The following is a 22,072-nucleotide window of genomic DNA, read 5'->3' on the forward strand; positions in this document are numbered from 1 at the left end:
GTTTCGTTTCGTTTAACTTTTAACCATCATAAATGTCTTTGTACAGTGTTGTATAAAAGTATCATAACCATACATGTTATGCACGTGGATTGATGAAATTGATCGACATGAAATTTCCCAAAAATTTCACAATGCTTAGGTCGTCATATCTTGTGCGTTTTCTTTGACAATAGCATGCATCTATTGAGTCATCAAAACTGCATGACTGACTACACAATCTCAAATAAAAGCATATAAACATGTAAGTAATATAGCTCTTTATATAGAGCTACGTTGTGGTCACCGTAAAATCAGGGAGAGAGCTAATCGAGTCAAGAGCAAAAAAGACTTTGGTATATGTTTAGCTTTCAAAGCACCAACAAAGGCTATTCCTTTTTTGACGACGAGTTTGAATTTTTCTATTTTGTGATGATAGAGAAAACACTCGGTTATAAGAGCTTGATGCGGGGCGGTAATAACATATCCATCTATGTTTATTGTTTATGAGAATTTCATGAAATAGAAGGAATCAAATTTCAAGTTCGTTACTGCTATTGGAAGCAACCGTCTAAAGCTTCTATTCTATTGTTTCAAGTATGTAGAGCGGCTTTTAAATCTCGAGTTTGAAACTTTTATGTACTGTAGAGTATATTCTCGATTTTGATGCGTCCCTGAAGTTTCCTAATCTGTTTCCATAGTGCGGTGAAGTAGAAACTTGAAGCGTGAAATTGGATGTGTTGTTCTTGGCCAGAGCCTATTGTTGTTAGTTCTTGTGTTGGGTGAAAATATTATTTTTTACACTTTTTTAGCCGACATGTTCTTTTTTAAGCTACCCAACATTATGCTTTACACACCGTAGTGCATATCATAGCCTGATCATATCGGTATCCTTTACTCCCCGCGGCATAGCAAATCGTCCGTACTCAAATAAAAAGACTTCTTTTCACGCTTCAAGAAATTGTGTTGTACAATAGGCTACAAAAGATTGCATAACTACTGGCGTAGTATGTAGCACGCTTTGTTGATACTATAAAATGAGCCTCATTAAAGTTGATAGCACCCTGTCTCTCCTATTACTCCCTTCTGATCGTTTGATAATATTGGTAATACGACAAACGATTTGAGAGCATAATTTCTAAATTTATATTCTTAAAAATCGAAGGGAACCTTAAATTATTGATCTTAAGGATTTAGGGTTGAGTCAGATAATACCCCGCACTTGTACATTTCTCTCTCGCTTATGGCGTTCTCGGACTAAAAGTGAAGCGGATTTTAGACCCGTCTTCAAGGCAGTGTGTTTAAGAAGCAGCATCGCCTTTTTGAAAAATGGTTTGCTCGTAGGTGCAGAGTGGAGCTACTTTCCACAACACAACCAAATGCGACACTCGCGATAACTCAAACAACGTTACATTGACGATATCACATGGCATATACTACACTGCATTGAAACGTTCTATATCACCGTATCTGCAACTATGAATCCAACATTGACAAAAGATTAATTATGTAATTACGATCAAAACTCAAAATGCAAAAAAATGAGGCCATTTCATGGTCAATTCCAACAAGGTATTGCCTGATGTTGGAGGCCTCGTCTCAGTTATGGTAACCACTAAATTGTCAGGTAATGTCAAGAGATAACGAAAAACTCTCAACCTAGAAGAGAGAAATCATATTTTTCTTTGGCCATGATGACACTTTTGGTACCTTAGACTAAAACTGAAAGTTGCACAATGGTTGAGAATACCTTAAACTGCATAAACTAGAGAAGAGATCGATGCATGACCACAATTTCGGAGAATTCATACTTTTCTTCACCGGATATATGAACTTTATGTATTTTGCAGCTGAATGAAACATTGGTTGCAGATACGAGAGTTGTTGCATTTGCAATTCTTGAGCTCATTGATTTTTAGATTTTTCCTCAAACAAACAAACCATGTTTCAACAACACCTTTTCATTGGCTAATTGCTTCCTTTCGACTTCATTATTGGGTGACCTACTTTATGTAGTCCAATCTTTGAAATTCGTTCGCCTCTCACTAAAGTAACCGTCGATCATTCCTGTATGAGCTGTAAATTTTACATGCATGGATCTCAACTAAACAACCTTGTTCTTTTTTCATCAGCTCACCTTATCCATAACCAAGCTTTATTGTTTCTTTCTCAAAACCTTAATTGCATGAAACTTTGTTTCAAAGGGTAGCTAAAAAAAGGATACCATAAACCCTCAACATTATTATTTCGCGAGTCCATTAAAGAGGGGGGGGGGGGGGGGGGTAAGGAAACACATTGCAACGGTAAAGTTTGTTTGAGTGGCACCCTTTCTGTTCCATTTTCAGGTCCGCTTAACCTTTATCAATATGAAACAAACACCAAAAAGTTACTTTACGCGTGTGTATGTGGAACACACTTCGATGCAAAAGGGCAGTGGTTGAAAATGAGCTATCTTGGTGCTTCAGGGAAACCACACCCGATCGTATAGCTTAATGAGATGAAATGGGCATCTACATTGCTATCGTAGTCTAATTTTTATAAACATCTAAAATCATCACATCCTCGTAATTACCATAGCGCCAAGTCTTGATTCTAAACTATTCCTTCTAACAAACAACGCGATCTACACGTGTTTTAACTACAAAACCTTAAATATGATACACCTGAATCCTTTAGAGGTTGTTTCATTCCTAAAGTTTAATTTGCAATAAAGTTTTATTTGTATATTACAAATTACACATTTAGTTCAATCATTTAGTTTTTGTTTATGTTATAAAATTACTACATTTGTAACTAAACGCATTTATCGAGAACCAGACAGAAATGCCGATCTCTGTGCTAGCTAGTTTTGAGTAAAGAGATACCTTTTTTGAGTTAAACTTCACCTTGACTTGATCATATGATTATATAACTTTAATTGAAACGAATGAACCTAATGAAGACGTGATTGACACTAAAAGCGAATTGGGGGAGGGGGGGCTTTTCCAGTCCGAAATTATATGAACGCGGAATGAAAACATTGTTAGAAGAAGCTCAAACCAGGGCTGTAACGTGTTATCTGTGGTTTCTGTTTGCAATTGCAACAATCCAATTCTACCTCTGTTTTCTGTAGCCTTCTACTTTATTCACACATTGAAGCCAGAGCGTGCCATCTATGGTTGGCAGAATCAACAATGTTGCTTCCCCTATCGGGTTAGCAATCATGCATTGAATTCCGACGCGGCCGTATAGTACTGATGAAATTAAGGTTTGAATTAGAAGACTTGAAACCAGGTTCGAGACATTTTCTGCATCCAAGTCAAGTCACTATTTAAGGTTTTGAACTTAATACTGGACACTTTTCGGGGAGGGTTTGTACGATTGGTTGGCTTGTGTATCATTCCAAAACACCTGTGTTGACTTCTCAATACAAGTCACTAATGTGAGGTAAACCGCCAATGTTGAACATTTTTTTAGAGTTCTTGACTCCGTACAATTTTGATTGATTACACAATACTCAACACAAAGAGGTCACCTATGTACTCCGCGCAAGGAGATCACCCATACAATACACTACAACTGCAAATAATAATCATGAAATAATATAATTATCACACAATATAAAAGAGATAAATAATATCGAAGAATCTCTCTTAATGCTTTTGAGTATGTTTCTCCAGTTAAAATTTTAAACCGGGGTATATTTCTTGAAGCCTAATTACATTTTCATTCGGAGAATTTTCTTTCACGAAATAAAATAAAGTTGAAGACAAGAGAAACCTTGATTTTAATAATCAGTCTCCAGAAACCCCAAATTTTGTAAATAACGAGCAATACTTAGCCCATAGTAAGGATATTCAGTGCCAGTTACCATCTTTTTTTGCTTTTTCTTGACATAGCCATCATTACACATGTGTCAGCTGATTCTTCTTGGAAAATTAGTCAACTATTTCCCACAAACAACGACTATTCTCTTCTCTCAAAAAAAATGTCAATCTTTCAAGCGTATCCTTACTTTGCAAAATAAGGTTCTCAAATAGTCAATTATCATCTCTAAACCCTAACTTAAAAAAGACAGGGAAAGAGCCTTTCTTGAAGCCCAACATTCTTCTTTTTTGTGTTCTTTAACCAAAAGCGACTCAATTAAACTAAAACGGAAGTAAACGAAGCTGCGTGTTGCTGTTGCTGTTGCTTTGCCTCAGAACTAAACAAGTTTAATCATTATGTCATTATTGATAATAATTATCCCCACTCGCCCTTCCACCTCCTTTTAAACATTCATTTGTTCTCAAATGGTGTCTTACTTTGTTATTTCAATACATTTTAATGTAGGTTTCTGTACTTTCATGCAAAACTCGTGGAAGAGATATTAGCCAGAAAATAAGTTACAATGTAGAAGAAAAAAAGAAAAAGATCAAGACCAAGAAACAGTGACTAATGGACAATCACGTCATCATCGATTGTTCAAGTTGAGAATAATACTTGAAAAAAAAGGGGGCGATTATCGAGGGAGAACTGGTGCTAGATACGTTTTAATTCCCACTTTGTTCAAACAAGTCGGCAAGTAGTGCTGTATTTTAGCTTTTTCCTTTCCGGTCTACACCTTTCTGCTTTTTTTTTTTTTTCGCAGCCAAAACGGGTAAAATGAGTGTTACAAGGGTTATGAGCAGAGGCGGGGTGACACGAAAAAGGACTAAAAAGTTACTGTCAAGTCAAGAAAGCCATGTGCAAGTAATGAATCACATGTCAGAACAGAATACTCTGAGAAGGTTCGTAGAGATAACTAAGTTGCATGGGCGGGGATCTTACCACAAAAGAATCATTATGATATTATTTGCAGTATTCCTTGGTTCTTGGTATTCCAATGAGGTTTTCCAAGATTTGACTAGGCTCTCTAATGCAAAATGGCATATGAAGTAACCCCACAAGACTTTATACATCCCGGCATTTAGTTTGGGGTGACCATTGTATCGGCCAAAACTAATAATAGTTTACCCCCAACTCCCCAAAACTACAATCGATGGTTATTCCAGAATAAATCAAAGCCATACAATTGAAACTAAGATAGAAAATGAAGTTTGTGTAGATAATATAATAGCAAGAACTAAAAACAAATACAGCTGGATGGAACCAAAGCTTTTTCCAGATACCAATAGTTGCATGAAAGCAAAGCAGAAAGAGTGTATAATCCTCATTAATCATGGGCATTTTCTCCTCCTCCTCCTCCCCTTTCTTCGTCGTCTTACCTCGTTAAATGTGGCATACTTGGTAACATATGAGCACCTTGTGGAATTGGCATTGTGTGAGGATGCATTCTTTGCACATCACCAAGTGCTTCGACACCAACACCGGCAATTGATGCTCCCCCATAACCAGTATGACCGATATACTTTCTCGACCTCTTATTCTTCCCATTGGTGTGAGTCTTGTAATGTTGCATGCAATTATCCTGTCTAGCAAATCTAGCATCACATGTAGGCCATGGACATTTGTGCTTACGCTCACCTGTATGTATACGATTATGTCTAGCCAAATGACCGCTTGTTGTGAAAGATCTCGCACAGACTTTACAAACGTGTTTCCTACGCGAATCCTTGGTCACATGGTTAACCAATATTGGTGATGTCACTGATGAAGACGTTCTGGTTGATGAAGCTTGCAGTGGGCTAATTTGATGGTGGTTATGGTGTTGCTGCTGCTGTTGCTGTTGATTATAAGGTGATGTCGTGCTGGAGCAGGGACCCAATGCTGGTGAGATGGGGATTTCACTAATGGATGAAGATCGTACTTTTGTCTCTATGGAAGCTGATACAGGCGTGAGTGGATCAATATAAGACGACCGATGTGAAACGGGCTGTGGAGCAATGAATGCTGTACGAGTGGAGCCTATGACTTGGTACTGATACTGATACTGTGGTTGCTGCTGTTGTTGTTGTTGTTGCTGCTGCTGTTGTGGGTGATCTTGCACTTGCTTTGGGGTAGTTTGTTGATACTGATTTGGAGGTGGTGTGGGCAACCTATGCTGTATTGACGGCTGACTATAGTAAGAATACGGCGATGGACGATATTGCTGGTGCTGGTGCTGGTGCTGGTGCTGGTTCTGCTGTTGATGCGGCTGTGTTGATGATGGAGCTGGCATCGACGACAAACCAATGCAAGAGCTTGAATCTGATGTATTCACCGAAGTAGTCGATACATTGCTATTACTCCTTGGTTTGAAGGCTGTTGGGAGTGGTATGGATGTGAGCAACTCACTAAATGAAGGCAAAGCCGTAATCTTTGGCTCTGATCTATCGTAAGAAGCAGTGGTGCTAGGGTTGTGAGTCGATAGCATGTTGCTGCTGTTTATGGTACGACTCTTGGGTATATTGTTACTGGAAAGCAATGTGAAATGGCTGTGGTCCAGTATCATCATCGAGTTCTATTTGTATGAATATATGTAATATATGTGCGTGGGAGAGTGGAAAATGTTATATCCAATTGATTCTAACTCCCTTGCGTAACACGATATGTTTTGTGGGTGTGCGTGAGTTTATGTGTGACGTAAATTCTTTCCCTCACCAAGAAACCCCAATTCTTGATTAATTTTTGAAAATGTAATGCGTTTTGGGCGGGTAAGCAACTGTGCAGGGTAGTGGATGACGATCGTTTTGTATGTACGTAATGTGTAATAGTTTGTGCAGATATCAGTAAAGATGGTTTTGAGCCCTTTCTAAAATCTCTAGATTGTGGGATTGTGGTATTTAAGTTGAAATGAAATTAATTTTGAAGTCAAAGTAAAGGCAAACCTGTGTAAACTGAGCAGTGCAAAAAGTAATGCTTATCTACTTGAATTCTCCTCTTTTTCTTTATGAGGGTCACGGCTTTATTTTTGAATTTGGGATACAAAATCAAGCTCTCTTTAAAATAGTGAGATTGGTAGCACAAGGAAACTATATTGGTGGTGGTACTTGACGTAATAGGACTGGTAGTCGCAATGGTATACTTCGGAGATCTTGGGAAAGCTATCCTATATCTCTCGATTATCTCTCTGTGTGAGTGTATTTGTCTGTACCTGTGTCTGGGCTTGGCTTCTTCTAACGGAAGCTATGATTTGAACTGTGCAAGATAACTAATGTATGTTCTTCTTTGTCTTTTGTTATTGAAGACTGAAACAGAAAACTATGGAAACGGGCAAAATGCTTTGACGATACAAGGAAATTGCAAGTTGTATTTATATAAAATTTATCGTAGAAACAATACCAACTTACCACTCATTCTTTTGTGTGTGTTATAGAGGAGATTCAATGATAATAAACTTTCTTTTACAGAAATAACACAATAATGTCTTGCCTAAAGGAAAGGAAAGAGCTTATAGCACTTTTAGTAACATCACTCTTGTTTGTTTGCTACACTAAATGGAAAGAGAAGCAAAAAGGATGGAAAAATAATATGTATTTTGCACAACCTACATGGAATTACAGTTTTAGACATATAACCCGCACTTTGTATTACTTTTTGAGTTAACGGCGCTTATACACAGTACGGATAATAAAAAAGGGAAAAAGTAGAAAATATAAAAAACTAGCAAATAATTATTTTATCTTAACAAGCAGTGCATATACCACAAAACAAATCAATAAAGGTAACCAAATAACAATAAGAGCTTACACTGCACACTACTTTACACAAACACCTTTTCTTCTTAGTGTAAATAATATTTTGCAGACTTTAACTCATTGTGCATGCTTGGAGAACCTAATTGCATTTGTGTCGCCTTTTGTAACATACTTTACACAAAAGACCAGAACCAAAAGCTATAGAAAGCATGCAGGTTTAAATCTTACATAATTGTTTAGTAATGATTCCCCAAGGTGGATGAAAGTAAACAATAGCGAATAGTGAGTAAACTACAAAAAATACCGGCAACCTATCCACCCACCTAGGCTTTGAGGTTACATTCTTTTTCCCGTCGTTCAAGGCTTTGTAGTAGGGCCGCCTTTTATCTCACTAAGGTCAACTCGTAGAAGAACTTATTAGGAACGTGAAATAGAGTTTTTATTGTCTGAAACCGCCGTTATAGCGTCAAATTATTTTGCACACCATTCTCCTTTTCTATACACAGCGAAACTTTACACTTCTACAAGAAGCGTATCACGTTTTCCTATTGCATTTAAAATCATCTCATTCCAACCGTTGTCAAGCATATAATCAGAGTTTTGTAAACACAAGTATAACTTCGACAACTGCATTAAAAAAAAAAAAAACACCCGAGAGGAAATGTCCAAGCAACAACAAACAACCACAACAAAGGAAAAGGCGATATTACTCTAGCAAATTTAGTCTAACTTTTTTTTTTTTGGTTTCCGAATCCCCAATTGGGGTAAAATACAAGGGTAATTGAACACCCGAAAAGACGCGAACCTAGTCCCTCAAATTTGGTGATGCCCTTTACGCCATTATCGAATGCTTCTTTGGTATTCCTCATCTCACGTGTATGGGGTTAGATTTCCGTTTTGTTTCGGGTCGCCTACATACCAACTGCCTTGCTTTACTTTAAAAGAGGACTGAAACAATTTTAAGAAAGAAGTGTAGATACCTGCACAGTCTCAGCCTACAGAAAAAACCTCAGTCTTTCCTGTACTTCTCTTCTCTTTAACGAAGACCTTATCCATTACACCATAATGAATGTAAAACTCAGTTTCATCGTAGTTAAACGAAGAAACGGAAAAATATGGATCAGGAAATATGTGTATGCAATTGGTATCCTCGTCATGGATTATAACCGTTTACGGCGCTGGTATGATCTATAATCCCAACATACGTATAATTAACGGTTGCAATTGATGATCTTCGATGTACATGGAGTTTCTCTTTCCTTTCTCTGTATGTGTATTTTATTTTGACATAATTGAGGCGGGTTTGATGACATTGTTTGGTTTTCTCTTGTTCTCATTTTAATTTGCAAAATGCCCAAGAAATAATATTCTAATCAGATCTCTTCGAGGAACTCGTTACATTTTGGATCTTAGGTTCAAGGTACTACTTCGTCTCGTAATTACATTAATTGACCAAGATTTCTCTTTGCCAGACCCGCCTTTATCTTTTCTTCAAGATAGTTACAAAATAGCGGGAAGGAAAAAAGCACGCCTTGACCATTTATTTTCTTTTCTGCCAATATCATTGACTCTAAGGCGTGTTCTAGTGGAAATGGCATCTCCCCCCTGAAGTTGACATGTTTTTTTGCAAAAATTCACCTCATAGACATGTGTTCCTTGAGCAACTACATACCAAGTTAAAACAGAAAAAAAGGATACAAATTCAAGTGGGAAATAGAACGCGGATGCATCTATTCTGTAGCGGGTAGCCTCCTTTTTCTTTTTGGCCGCGCCACACCCTTTCGTTGCTTTTCCTTTATTGTCAAGGACCACTTTGAGCATCCGCACTGCCTTGGGGCTGGTTTACATCGATCCATTGTCTTTACTAGAATGTGAACCAGAGATGGTTGCAGACACACCACCAAAACGGAAGAAAGCATAATGCAAGTTCTGCATAGCAGCGCCTGGTGCAGCAGATGGATGTCATTATGCATCATGAATTAGAACAAACAAAAATGGAGAGATGGTAACTCTAGCCTGTTTTCACCCATTCCTTTATCATTGCTTTCGAACAATTGCAGCTAAGTTGTTCATGCGGCCTATTTGGCCACTAATCCAAGACTCAAGATGTTCTGAGAAGAATAAGTTCGTCAGAGGAACCAAAAAACCTTATCTGAAACTATAGATCCATTAGAGGGGTGTCGATTCCCGTAACAGTTTTTCTACTCGGTTCTGACGGTATAGAGCTGCAAGTGATTGCCTGTTGTACTAAAGAAATGACAACGGTCCCACGAATACAATTAAATCAGCTTTTTAGCTTTCTCTCTATGTCATTGGTTACGCTGCGCAATGCCATCTACTTTCGGCAAACGTTTGTCCGGTTAGTTATTCGGAAGAACTCAACCATATTTGTGTCGTTTTGCCACCCCCTGTCTTCTGAAACGTCTCATTGAATAAAAAAGCAAAGATGGAAAAATACATAACAATAAATGAAAAAGAAATACCGAAACATTATTTCAAAGAGCAATGAAATGAATACTGTAAAGAGTATACAAACCATTTTTTTTTTTTTGATGCATGCATAAGGACTGCGATGAAGGGAGATGCACGAGATGTGAAAAAAAAAAAAAGAAATTACTCTTCTTCATTGTAAACAATAACGGGGCAGTTGTGTAGCTACGTAAAGTTCAAGAAAACAAAACTAAAAGATGATGGAAATGCATGTGCTCACAACCACATCGTTCATTATTACGAACAATTGCAAATTGTGCAGCTGGAGGGGGGATGCAGATTTCGTTATTGATGGACACTCACTCAATAGAACGGTCATTAACTTGGATACGGAAAACCACCGTGGTCGTTAGTCTTTCCCAGATCGAATGGCAGTTGGGGAAAAATAAAGTTTTGTCGGAAAAGGGTCTCTCGACCCTCGGACCCCTGATCTTGAAACGAAACAATGAAAGAAAAAAAGGTGCCCACCCATCCTTTACCAAAAAGCAACTTGGTTGTCCTAGATTACACAAGAGCTTGTTCCTTTTGCAAAAGTATTGACATCCAGTGCCATGTGCTACATCCTTGGCAATTCTAGAACTTTGCTTAGCTTAGAAGTAAAGCTTTTATATCCGAGAGAGGGGGTGCTCCTCCATTAAGGCTTATTGTTTCGAAACAGAACAATAAGAGAGAGGAAAAAAGAAATTAGACACAAATCTCTCCAAGCCCATTTATGGCTTTCATCTTTTCTTTAATTTTTTTTAGTGAGATCTATTGAGTCCCAAAGTTTTGCAAAAATGCATCATAGTAGCATCACAAAAGAATGGGATACAGATACGTCCTGTACTCCTCCGCCCCAAAAAAGGACAAAGAAATTAAATGTTTAAAGTCGAGCTTTTTGTGATGTTATGTCACTTTGAGGAAATAATACCCTCCTGAAACTACAAGTTCAACCGAATCCAAGAAAGTGCCCCGTAGACATTTCTGACCTCAGCTCTCTAATGTTGAGTCCAGCCATTCTCAGCTTTGCCTTTGTTGTTCCTGTTATAACGTTTTGGAAATCCGTGGCGATGCATTTAACACATAATCATCCCCATTTAGTCCTTACATCACATGTTTATGTTTTGTAAATCATGTGAGAAGTGCTTGTAATTAAATCCTGCTTCACGATGCTAGAACCGAAACTGGAAATCGATGATGCTTGGGAGGCTCATTTACGGATGTTAACACATTAAAGGCGACAAGAAACAGAGCGTTGTGTTTTGAATGATTGGATGACGAAGTTGGCCAAAGAGGAGATAATTTGCTCTAAAGTTTAAGCAAAATTTTTCTGCGTATATGCTTCATGTAGTAAAATTATAAGTCTGTTACAATGTGATATCATTTGACTTGCAATAGCTCCCCCCCCCCCCTCCCAAAGCGAGCCCATCTTGATTTCTACTCCTCCTTTGGGCCCTTAAGCCCTTAGAACCAAAGTTGCAAATCATTCGCTTCAACGTTTATATCCTTCTCCAGAAGCACTTTTCCAAGGGTTCTGATTTTCATTGTATTAGATCTCGCAGAGCCATCACTGATCATTAGTTTGTTGGCTTTGGCTTCACTAAACAATTTCAAAAGAGGAAAACGCCTTGTGTTTACCGTTCGATGAGATCAGATGATGTTTGTCTTAAAAGGTTCGAGAATCTGCTTATTTTGTGGTTTACGGATGATGAGATTGTGCAGTTTCTTGAAAGGAGAGACGTACGCCTAGATCTCTTTGTGAATATTAAATTACCCCGCTATTGAGGTCGTAATGGTTAGCAATGAACTAAGATAGGTTCACTGAGAAGGTGACTTGAGAGTATAGTTCAAAAAGCGCTGCTAAAGTTTATTGCTTTTTTGTGGCTAGTTGTAATTCGTCTGTTGATATGCAGTAACTAAATATCAACAAATAGCTTACTAATCGAGTCGGCTCTCACGGGTGATCCTTCGTCATCAAAAGGATCATCAAAGCAGCACTTTGATGTACTGAAAGCGAGGAAAAGAAGGAGAAACCGACAGTAGCTCAGTTTCAACCATAATCGAGCTAGCAACCAATACAAACTACATTGAAAAGCGGAAACCCAGTTTGGCATGTGTTGCCACTCTTTCGAGTCAACCTGGGTGTAATTACTAAGTTCCTTAGATCTTGACCAGCATCAGGTTCGGAGGAAAACTTCGGTGGCTTCCTTAATAGGCGACAATGAAAACAAAGCACATTATGGTTAGACTATGTTTGAATGCTAGACCAAACCTTGCTTACCGTTGCAATGGTAAAACGAGCGTGACTTGCATGATTATTCTTTGCAACTATTTTGATGCTTATTCACTCCGCTCATCTTCGCCCAGCATGCTAAAGCCTCTGGTTAAGAGCCATGCCAGTTCTTTCTTTTGTTTTTTGTATCATGTTTGATGTACTTTAAGTATACAATAGAGCTTTTGGCTAACTTTGTCCAACTGAGGGCTCATAACCTATGTCGAAACTATTCCATAATTTGTATCGCTTATTAATGGTTTTCCGAAGCCTAGTACAGATAAATAAAGTAAATGACAAGAAATTTGACAGCATTTCATTCACGTACTGCGACACGTGTGTGCCCCCTCCTCCCCCCTGTGACTGAGTAGAGAGTACTGGGAGATACGTTGTTGAAGAGTATAGCCAAAAAAGGGCTGTCATGTTACCACTTTAGTTATGACACAAAGCAAGCCACACCCTCCCTTTTACAGAATATCTTGCTTCACCAAGCAGAATTCCCATTGGACCCAAACAGAGGAGGAAAGGAGAAACACACTCTTTCCGTCATCACCCATGGGCTGATCGCTTATTCTCTCACTCTTTACGCCCGGATTTAAAACCGATACACTCCCAAAATAGTAAAAAGTCTAAAACGTATTTTTAGATCGTTACCAGTGAGCGCGTACAAATGAAATTTCACTTTCTCATGGAGAAGCTCAACAAATTACGCTACGGTATGCACACACATGCATTTTTAGAAATCAATGGTTATGATACCTGGTCAACTTAATAGTTGAGAAACATAAATGACAAAATTGGTATTTAACTCTTCGTACATGTGTATTATGGAAAACCCAACATCTCTATCAAGAGATTTTGTTCTTTTCTTTTTTATTGTTTCCCAATTTTGTTACCCGAGACTAAAATTAGCATTCGAGAGATACTGAACAAAGGGAGTTGAGGGTCATGGTTATTGGAACAATAGAATAATTCTTGATTGTCTTTGTTTTTGGAGGAGTCACAATACCTTTTTTTTTTTTATGACTTCGACGTAGCAACGAAGGAACGAAACATAGTTGGAGGAGAGAGTGAGGGTAAGAGCACAAAAGACTCTAGGACGAAAACGCCAACCGCATTTCATTCACAGAGCTTCCAAGGTCCTACAAGTGGTTCTCTTTTTTGGGAATGTAACAAACTATATAGATTTTACTAGTTTGCAACTTAGTGGCGCCATCTTGCATCGAACAAATCTGTTGTCAATAGATCTTATTATCCTGTTAAGGCTCCGCGTGTCCATTTTTTTAACACTTTATCCACGGAGACTGTGTATAATATCCCCTCACAAGTTGCGAGGTGGTTATTTTTTGCGACTTTTGACTCTGTGCCCTTGTTCTTGCCTTTCGTCACGTCTTTACAAAATGTTTTCTCCTATCTTTGAATAACGAGGCTCTCACCACAAAAGAAACCATAATATATCGAAAACAATAGCAATTACGCATTCCATGCTTTGAAGCTTGTTTACATAGCATTGTCTTTATAAGTTTGAGCGTGAAGGAGACAAAGATTACATAATAGCAATGTGTATGGGGAGCAAAGTTGTGGGTTAAAGACGTGCAAGTGCGTGAGTGAGTGAGTGTGTTTTGAATGCTGGCGGGTAAATGGTAGAGAGAGAGGAGCAAAGTGTGTCATTGCATGAAATACCCTTTTGTGCATTATGCATTATATCACCTCAATTTCATCGCGGAGTTCATCAATTTTCAACGTTGTAAAGTGATGCCGTACTATCACTAATCTTCAATTTGCTATTCCAATTTTTTTTTTTTTTTTTTTTAAACCCTGCAGAAATACCAAAAGATAATAGAAAAAGAAAAAGGAAAGAGAAAAGGACATTGCTATTGTTTTCGACATTAAATTATGTCTTTTATCACTTTCTGCAATTGCAAAACAAACGTTTGCTGTAGTTTTCAATAATTACGGATTTGTAAAAATGCAAGAGAACCTTACAGGTTCTTTTCGTATCCCCTCTTTATTAATGAACAGTTTTGTTCTCCGAAAGGGGTGAGCGATCCTCTTTTTCAAACCTGTACATACTTTGATCGAGTGTTTCCATCTCTTTACGTGTTGCACACACACACTGTTTTTAGCTTCACCCAAGAGGCAACAACCTAACCAAACTAAACAACAGTACCAACGGATAAATTGAATTATTTTCTTTTATCCTCGGGCGCGGATTTAGCTAAAGATTGTGCTTCCGCATGAAGTATTATAACCATTACATGAATCTAAGAAAAAAAAAAGAAATTAGACTCAATATCTATGTTTACTTCCTCCCCTCCTCCCACTTCAAGTACGAAGAATCCCTTTTCTTACTGATGAGCATCGTGGCTTATTTGTTTCCTCCAACATAGCATCATCAACGGTACATGACAACCACTTGTGTTCTCGGGGAATTTGTTTAGTAATACAGGGCGTTTTTACGAGGCAAATGTCAACACAAAACCTAAAAAATCATATGATTCTTGATCCATTTGTGAAGAGGGCCATTGCAACTAGGGAAAATTATAACTGGTAGTGGGCTTTGTATGCTACAAACCTTCGAAAGACGATGTAACTCTCTTCTATTTTCTTGTTGTTTCCCAGCTATGATTCTTGAATTTTTATTTTATTCGATGCAGCGTTGTTTTGCCTTAGTATCATAACCATTGCTATCTATGTGAAGCTACTTCACTACTAATGCAAAAACTCTTCGATCGTTTAGTTTTGTAACGTCCACGATTGATGAAAAAAAAGGTATTGGGGTTTCACAAAGAATTCAATTGTAAATAATACTCGTAGAAAGCCGAGATTGTGAACTGGGTTTTGTTTTTTCAATCAGCTAGATGCAGTATCTTCCACGTCATTGTAATTATACCCTCAACTTTGTACTGTTTCACCTCTGACTTCATAACTGATACAAAAATCAACAAGCTTAGTGTTCAGTTCCAAGAGTTCTGAAATTGTGACCAGCGGTTGAATTTGAAATATTTAAAAAAACGTTTGTAATTTGTGGTTAAAAGGTCTTCAAACCCTTCCAATAAATCGCAAAAGCGTACAAAAGAAGAGTCGATTGAGTTGCACTGCCTTCGTTGCAATGAACTCCGAGGTTACGAGCGCCATGAGCAAAATTTCATATTATATAGTTGTTCTCGAATCCGAAAAGTAAACCCGAAAATTCTGCTTTTTGACTGTGGATTCACAAGCGCTGAGCGACCCTGTCGGAAAAATGCAATCAATAAAAAGGATTCAAAAGAAGTTGTACGGACTCGGGGGGAAAAACAGTTGAAGGGAAACAATGTGGAAATAAAAAAAAAAAAAGAAAGAAAAATATGAGTACGAAAATCTTGCCCAGGAAATGCTAATCCTTTCTCGATTTTGTATAACAAACTCGCATAATTTCTTTTCCGATATATGTAGTTGGTTGAAGACAACTTGATGAGGTTTACTTTTTGCAAACGTTTGGTTAATCAAAAGTACAAACTATTTTATTGTGTTCGAATCTATTATGCCAAGCAATTTCGGTGACTGTATAATAAGAAGTTTTTCTTCAATGTGTATAAAGGGCTCTTCAATGGACTGCTTTCGAAGTGAGCTGTTAGCTTTTCCTCATAGCAGTAATATTAGTAGCCCCAACGCCCCGCACAGAGGTGTCAACGAGTACTGTTTCACATTGGTGACTACACATTTTGCTTCTTTTAGCTACTTTTCGGAACAATTTTCGGTGAAAAGTTATTGTTTTGTGGAACTAATGTATGCAGGGATTCTTTTTCTAAATGACTTTCCTAATTAGGCTCTAAAGGGACTTCGCGCGACAATAGTTTTGTAGTTAGAGGAAAGGATGAGTTGTCGGAACGCTTCGGTTTCGTGGCCACTTTTTATTGATTAACCGGAGCTTAGAATATGTTTTGAGCATTTCGATGACTCGAGATGACAAAGCCAACATAGACGTCGTTGGAGTATCCAGTCAACTTTTATAAATGTCACATTTAATTTGTCTACACGATTATTGTCTCCTTTTGATGGCGTATGCACAAGAGCCTAAAGCAACTTTACATTTTTGAAGGGCAACATTAAACTGTTTCTCTCAGTGATAACATGGGATGCATTCTGCTCGTATATGCTAATCCTCACTTGCGAATACGAGATGGTACATCTTTGTAACTGCACCACCAAATTCACCACGCCTACATCATTGAATGCGATTAATCAATGGGTTGACTTCTCTTTCAATCGTAGCCGAGACTATGCTACGCATGTCTCACAATCAGATGTGCTCCGCTTTGTGTAAAACTTTGGTATTCTCCAGTTCCCGATCTTCCAAGACCTTCTTGCTGGGCTTTGAATCACATAAAATCTGCTGATGAATGAAAGAGCCAAATGAGTTTACGAAATTCGATGTTGATTATCACACATATTACAGACATATACGATATTCTAGTTACAACAATAGAGAATGGTCTTGTGCCTTATGCGTGATGAATGCAATGCTGTTTCTACGCCAAGTGATTACAGTGATTTTACAAAGCACAAAAGAGTCAATACTATCAACATTTCCACTCATAAACTTTTCGGAACGAAAATGATTTGGAATTACTTCCGGAAAATTTCTCCTCTCTAAGCAAGATGACAACGCTAGCAATTTAGCAGTTTAGCTCATTCTTTCATGTTGGTTGTGTTAAGCTTTTGCGGAATCCCGAGCTAGTCAGTTTTGTCCTTCAATCGTGGTGACCTCACTAAATTACTACTCGAGGAATTACACAACGCCTTAGCATTCGCGGACATGCTTCTTTAGCACATTCTGGTTTTTCCTGTGAAGCTCTTCCACAGTAGGCATCTCAAGGAAGTCATTCCACTACACTTTGCTATTCGAAGAGACGGCTAAAGAGTCTATCGCTGTTGAAGGTTCATACTGCTCGACAGCATTGCCTTGATGACTCAACATCACGTGAACACGGGGTAAAAGCAAAATAATTGCCGACGTGAAAATCGAAAAAAAGAAAAAAATTGCCCAAATATCCTCCATCATCCTCCATCATTCTCCAAACAAAAACATGTTTTCAAGAATATCCAAAAGATGTATCTCAATATCGATGAACAGTGAAGTGAAACTACCATTCGTTCCTTTGGTTAGTGAAACCGGATTTCCTGGAGCAATTGGAAACACTCCTTTATTGCGATTACCAAGAATATCAGATTCTGTTGGAAGGAACATTTACGCCAAAGCAGAATTCATGAACCCTGGTGGATCCATAAAAGATAGAGCAGCACTTTATGTTATTAAAGATGCAGAAGAAAAAGAGTTGATCAAACCAGGTGGAACCGTTGTTGAAGGAACAGCCGGAAACACTGGTATTGGTTTAGCTCATGTTTGTCGGGCAAGAGGATACAATTGTGTCATTTATATGCCCAACACCCAATCTAAAAACAAAATTGAAACCTTGAAATTACTAGGAGCTGAGGTTTACCCAGTACCTGCTGTTGCATTCACAGATCCACAAAATTACAACCATCAAGCCAAAAGACATGCTGAAAGTTTGGATAATGCAGTTTGGACTAATCAATTCGACAATGTCGCCAATAGACAAGCTCACATTGAAACAACGGGGCCAGAAATTTGGGCTCAGTTGGATGGCAAAGTAGATGCATTTACTTGTTCTACTGGTACTGGAGGTACATTTGCTGGTACTTCAAGATACTTGAAAACGATAAGCAATGGTAAAACCAAATGTGTGCTCGCTGATCCACCCGGGTCAGTACTCTATTCTTACATCAAATCCAACGGGAAAGAAATGGAAAGAGGGGGCTCTTCCTTCACTGAGGGTATCGGTCAAGGTAGGGTTACTGATAATTTGAAACCAGATATTGAACTCATTGATGATGCTGTTAAAATTCCCGATGAGGATTCAATTGCTATGCTTTATAGATTATTGGATGAAGAAGGTTTGTATTTGGGAGGTACTGGCGCTTTAAACGTTGTTGCCGCTGTTGAAGTTGCTAAAACATTACCAGAGGGAAGTAATGTGGTGACAATTTTGGCAGATTCTGCCCATAAATACAGCGATAGAATCTTTTCGAAGAGCTGGCTAAAGGAGAAAGGGTTATTCGATGCTATCCCAGATCATTTGAAAAAGTATGCTGTCTTGGAGTAGTAGTAGTAGTAGTGGTAGATAATACATATTAGAAAGTATAATCTGGTCGTGTAAAAATTTCCAATTAATTTTTCAAAGTTTTTCTCTGTGTGTGTGTGTCTCTGTTCGGTTGTTCTTCATCATATTTAACAACCAAGAACCACAACATCTCAGAAATCATCGTTGCTTTTCTCGATAACGTTAGTTCATTCATTCAAGTGAGATTTGAGGGATCATCCTGGACTATCAACTGCATTTTCACTACTGTCTTGTTTATATTTTATTTTGTTCATCATCTTGTCATCCATTCCAAAAAGTCTGCGTAAAATTTTGCATTCCTAAAGATTGTATTTTTGTTTTTCTTTAAGTCACAAGCCAACTACATAATCACACATACTGAACCTCGGCTCCCCCTCGCCTTCGATACAACTACATGGAGGGTCAAATCATTAATGCTATTCAAATAGCGTTGAGTGGATCATCAGATCAAAAGCTTCAGCTACAAGCATACGAGTTTCTCAATGAAGTCAAGGCGACAAAAGATGGGTACAACACTGCATTGGATTTGATCTCGAAATCAACAACATCAGAAGTCAACAGTGAGTTGAAATTCTTTCTTTACCAAGTCATTGAAGAAAACGTGGAAAATCTCACTCGTGACGAGTGCCATCAACTTTGTCAAACTGTGCTACGTGTGCTATCAGAGTTTGTTTCAAACGACATTAAAGACCCAACATATTTGAGAAACAAGTTTGCCCAAATCCACGCCAAAACATTCACACTGGTCTATATAGACATCTACCCAAACTATATAAATGACTTGCTCAAATTGACTGCATCAGGTAATCAATTGGCTATTGATTACTACACCAGAATCTTGGTCAACATCCATTCCGAAATAGGGGACAAGTATATTGCCCGTTCACAAGCATGGACTGAGAGAAACGCGGTGATTAAGGATGCTTTGAGAGATAAAAATATGAATGATTTGGTGTCCAGTTGGTTCAAAATCTTGACAGATGGTGGTCATTGTGAAGAAATCCTAGAAAACACTTTAATCGTCATTGGACTGTATGTGGACTGGATGGACATTGCCTTATTTGTCACCCCACAATGTATAAACACCGTCGTTGGCTACCTCACTCGTGAGCAAGAGAGAAAGACAACATGCAACACTTTGATCCACATATTATCAAAGAAAATGCCACCCGAAGATAAATTAGAGTTGATCTCATTGCTCAATTTGACAAACATCATATCTTCAATACAATTGGCAGGTGATGTTGAGTTTGAAGAACAAGTTGCCAAATTGTCCAACCAAATCGGCGAGGAACTATTGTACGTTTTGGGCAATGAACCTAGCTTGGTTAATCAAATAAACGAACATTTGTACACATTGTGGCCAATTATTCTTACATTTTTGAGCCACGAGTATGACGACGTATCGCAAAATGTGTTTCCTTTTATTCAAATGTTTTTAAGTGCTTGTAAGAAAAACACATCCTTGTACTCAGTGGAGCTATTATCAACCCTTTTGAATAAGATTATATTGAAAATGAAGTATGATGCAGATGATGAAGATGGCGATGACTATGATGACGATGACGACAGTGAGAGACAATTTATTGAGTTTAGAGCAAGATTAAAACTTTTCCAAGATCAAATTGCTGGACTTTCGCCTGATTTGTATATAGAAGCAATTCCAGTGGTTATCAACGAGTCCCTATTTGAAGGAGACAAGTCTTGGAACAAGTTGGAGTTAGGATTGTTTGAATTGAGCAATTTTTCAGAAAGTTTAAAGATGAATTTGATCAACGTGCCTAAAAACAAAGTCAATGAAAGTAAACCCTACATGATTTTCCAAGAGTTTTTGATTAAATTGATTGACTCATCATTCATACTAGAAGTCAATCATCCACATATTCAATCAAGCTTCTTTGAGTTGGTGGTGAAGCATTACAGTTTTTTAAACTCGCATGAGAATAGACGTGATTTGGTTCTTCGAATTTTGGAAATTTTTACATCTCCATTGGGGTTGTTTAATAATAACGAAAAAGTTCGATTAAGAAGTTGGTATTTATTTTTCAGATTTATGAAGCTCACGAAACCGAAATTAGATAATGAACAGCTTATCGAACAAATTGTGATGAAATTGAAACCATTACTTGTGATTAAAGCCGAGTTGCCCACTCGAGATGAAGACGATGATGTTGTCGAGAATGGGAATTTTAACAATCAACAATACCTTTTTGAAACAATTGGGTTGATCATCTCGCTTGTTCCTCATGAGTATACCCCAGTCAAGGTGAAACTTGTTGAATCAGTTTTCCAGCCAATTTTCAGCGATTTGGAAAAATGCATCTCAATCCAAGATAAAGAACCAATCATTGTTTTGCAAGCCCACCACCTGTTGATGGCATTGGGTACGATTGTACGTGGGTACGATTATGAATCTAATCTCAAGTTTCCCCCGGAAATTGTTGAAAAAGTTAATAATGCAGCTCAAGTGGTGTTAATTACTTTGGAAAATTTTTCCAAATTCGAAACGATTAGAGACGCATCTAGATTTGCATTTGCAAGATTCGTTCCATTATTGAGCAGTTCCGTCATTAGTGGCCATTTGACTAAATTAATCACCATCATTTGGTCATCACCAAACTTGAAAATTAATGAAATTAGTGATTTCATGAGCTTTCTAGGTCAGATTGGGCACACGTACAAATCCGATGATAATATTTACCAATTACTCAATAATTTTTTCACCCCGCTATTTTCAAAAGTTTTTCAAACTTTGGATCAACAGGTTGCTGAAGATGAAAACTTGCGACCAGACATTATTAGGGATAAAATTTTGCTCAAGAAATCATTACTCAATTTTCTCAATTCCATCATTACTAATCATTTGTCGAGTTTGTTGGTGACTGAAACCAACAAGAACGAATTTGCCACCATTGTGTCAAAATTATTTGAATATGCGTATGATTTATCCGATACTAGTGCCTCCAAGTTGGCAATTGTACAACTAATCAATCTCGTCAATGTCTTTGGTGATGGTGGTAAAATCACTGACGAAAAGGACTTGTATGGCCAATCCCTTCCTCCGATTGAAGGGGTTGACGAGTTTTTAATGGAAAAAGTTGTACAACTATCATTTGAATTGCCGTTCCAAAGACAAGAATTTGTATTGGCCGATGCTCAATATAGATTGATTGCTCAAGATATCGCCATGTTGCTCAAAACATATCAACAAAAAAAGAAAGAAAGTTTCATCAAGTTTCTTTCTGCTTATTTAACCAATATGGGGCTAAGTCAAGATTTACTCAACGATTTCTGCACTAATTTGATTAATTTGGACATTAAGGATTTTAAAAAGTATTTTGTCACTTTTGTTAATCAAATGAAGGGGAGTAAATAGGGGGTGTATACAAAAAAGAAAAGAGAACATATAAATGATTTTCATGAGGATGATGAGGGGTGATTTGTAGAGCGATGTATACGATGGTATATACGGATGTGTTTTGTGCGTGGTAGCGTCCCATCCCATCTCATCTGCTGGAGCTTTTTTTTTTTTCAGTTCAATCTTAACTCACTAACTCACTAACTCACTAACTCAAAAAAACTCCTCCCTCAAC

General features: G+C 37.8%; 3 protein-coding genes across 3 annotated transcripts; 2 read left to right on the forward strand and 1 right to left on the reverse strand. All coding sequences in view use genetic code 12, as the record gives it.

The window, feature by feature from the left end:
• Nucleotides 1-5,197: 5,197 nt before the first annotated feature.
• On the reverse strand, nucleotides 5,198-6,289 carry NRG1 (Nrg1p; the record flags this gene model as incomplete). The annotated part of the gene is made up of 1 exon (XM_036807430.1): nucleotides 5,198-6,289. The coding sequence occupies one exon, from the start codon at nucleotides 6,287-6,289 to the stop codon at nucleotides 5,198-5,200; it is 1,092 nt and encodes a 363-aa protein (XP_036664268.1).
• Nucleotides 6,290-17,402: 11,113 nt separating this feature from the next.
• On the forward strand, nucleotides 17,403-18,461 carry CPAR2_300800 (uncharacterized protein; the record flags this gene model as incomplete). Its single annotated transcript, XM_036807431.1, has 1 exon — nucleotides 17,403-18,461. The coding sequence occupies one exon, from the start codon at nucleotides 17,403-17,405 to the stop codon at nucleotides 18,459-18,461; it is 1,059 nt and encodes a 352-aa protein (XP_036664269.1).
• A 412-nt stretch (nucleotides 18,462-18,873) lies between these two features.
• Nucleotides 18,874-21,855, forward strand: CPAR2_300810 (Ran GTPase-binding protein; the record flags this gene model as incomplete). The annotated part of the gene is made up of 1 exon (XM_036807432.1): nucleotides 18,874-21,855. One exon carries the CDS (start codon nucleotides 18,874-18,876, stop codon nucleotides 21,853-21,855), a length of 2,982 nt encoding a protein of 993 aa, XP_036664270.1.
• Between the last annotated feature and the right edge of the window lie 217 nt (nucleotides 21,856-22,072).

Source organism: Candida parapsilosis, contig 005806, assembly GCF_000182765.1.
Source record: "Candida parapsilosis strain CDC317 annotated contig 005806".
Taxonomy (NCBI): domain Eukaryota; kingdom Fungi; phylum Ascomycota; class Pichiomycetes; order Serinales; family Debaryomycetaceae; genus Lodderomyces; species Lodderomyces parapsilosis.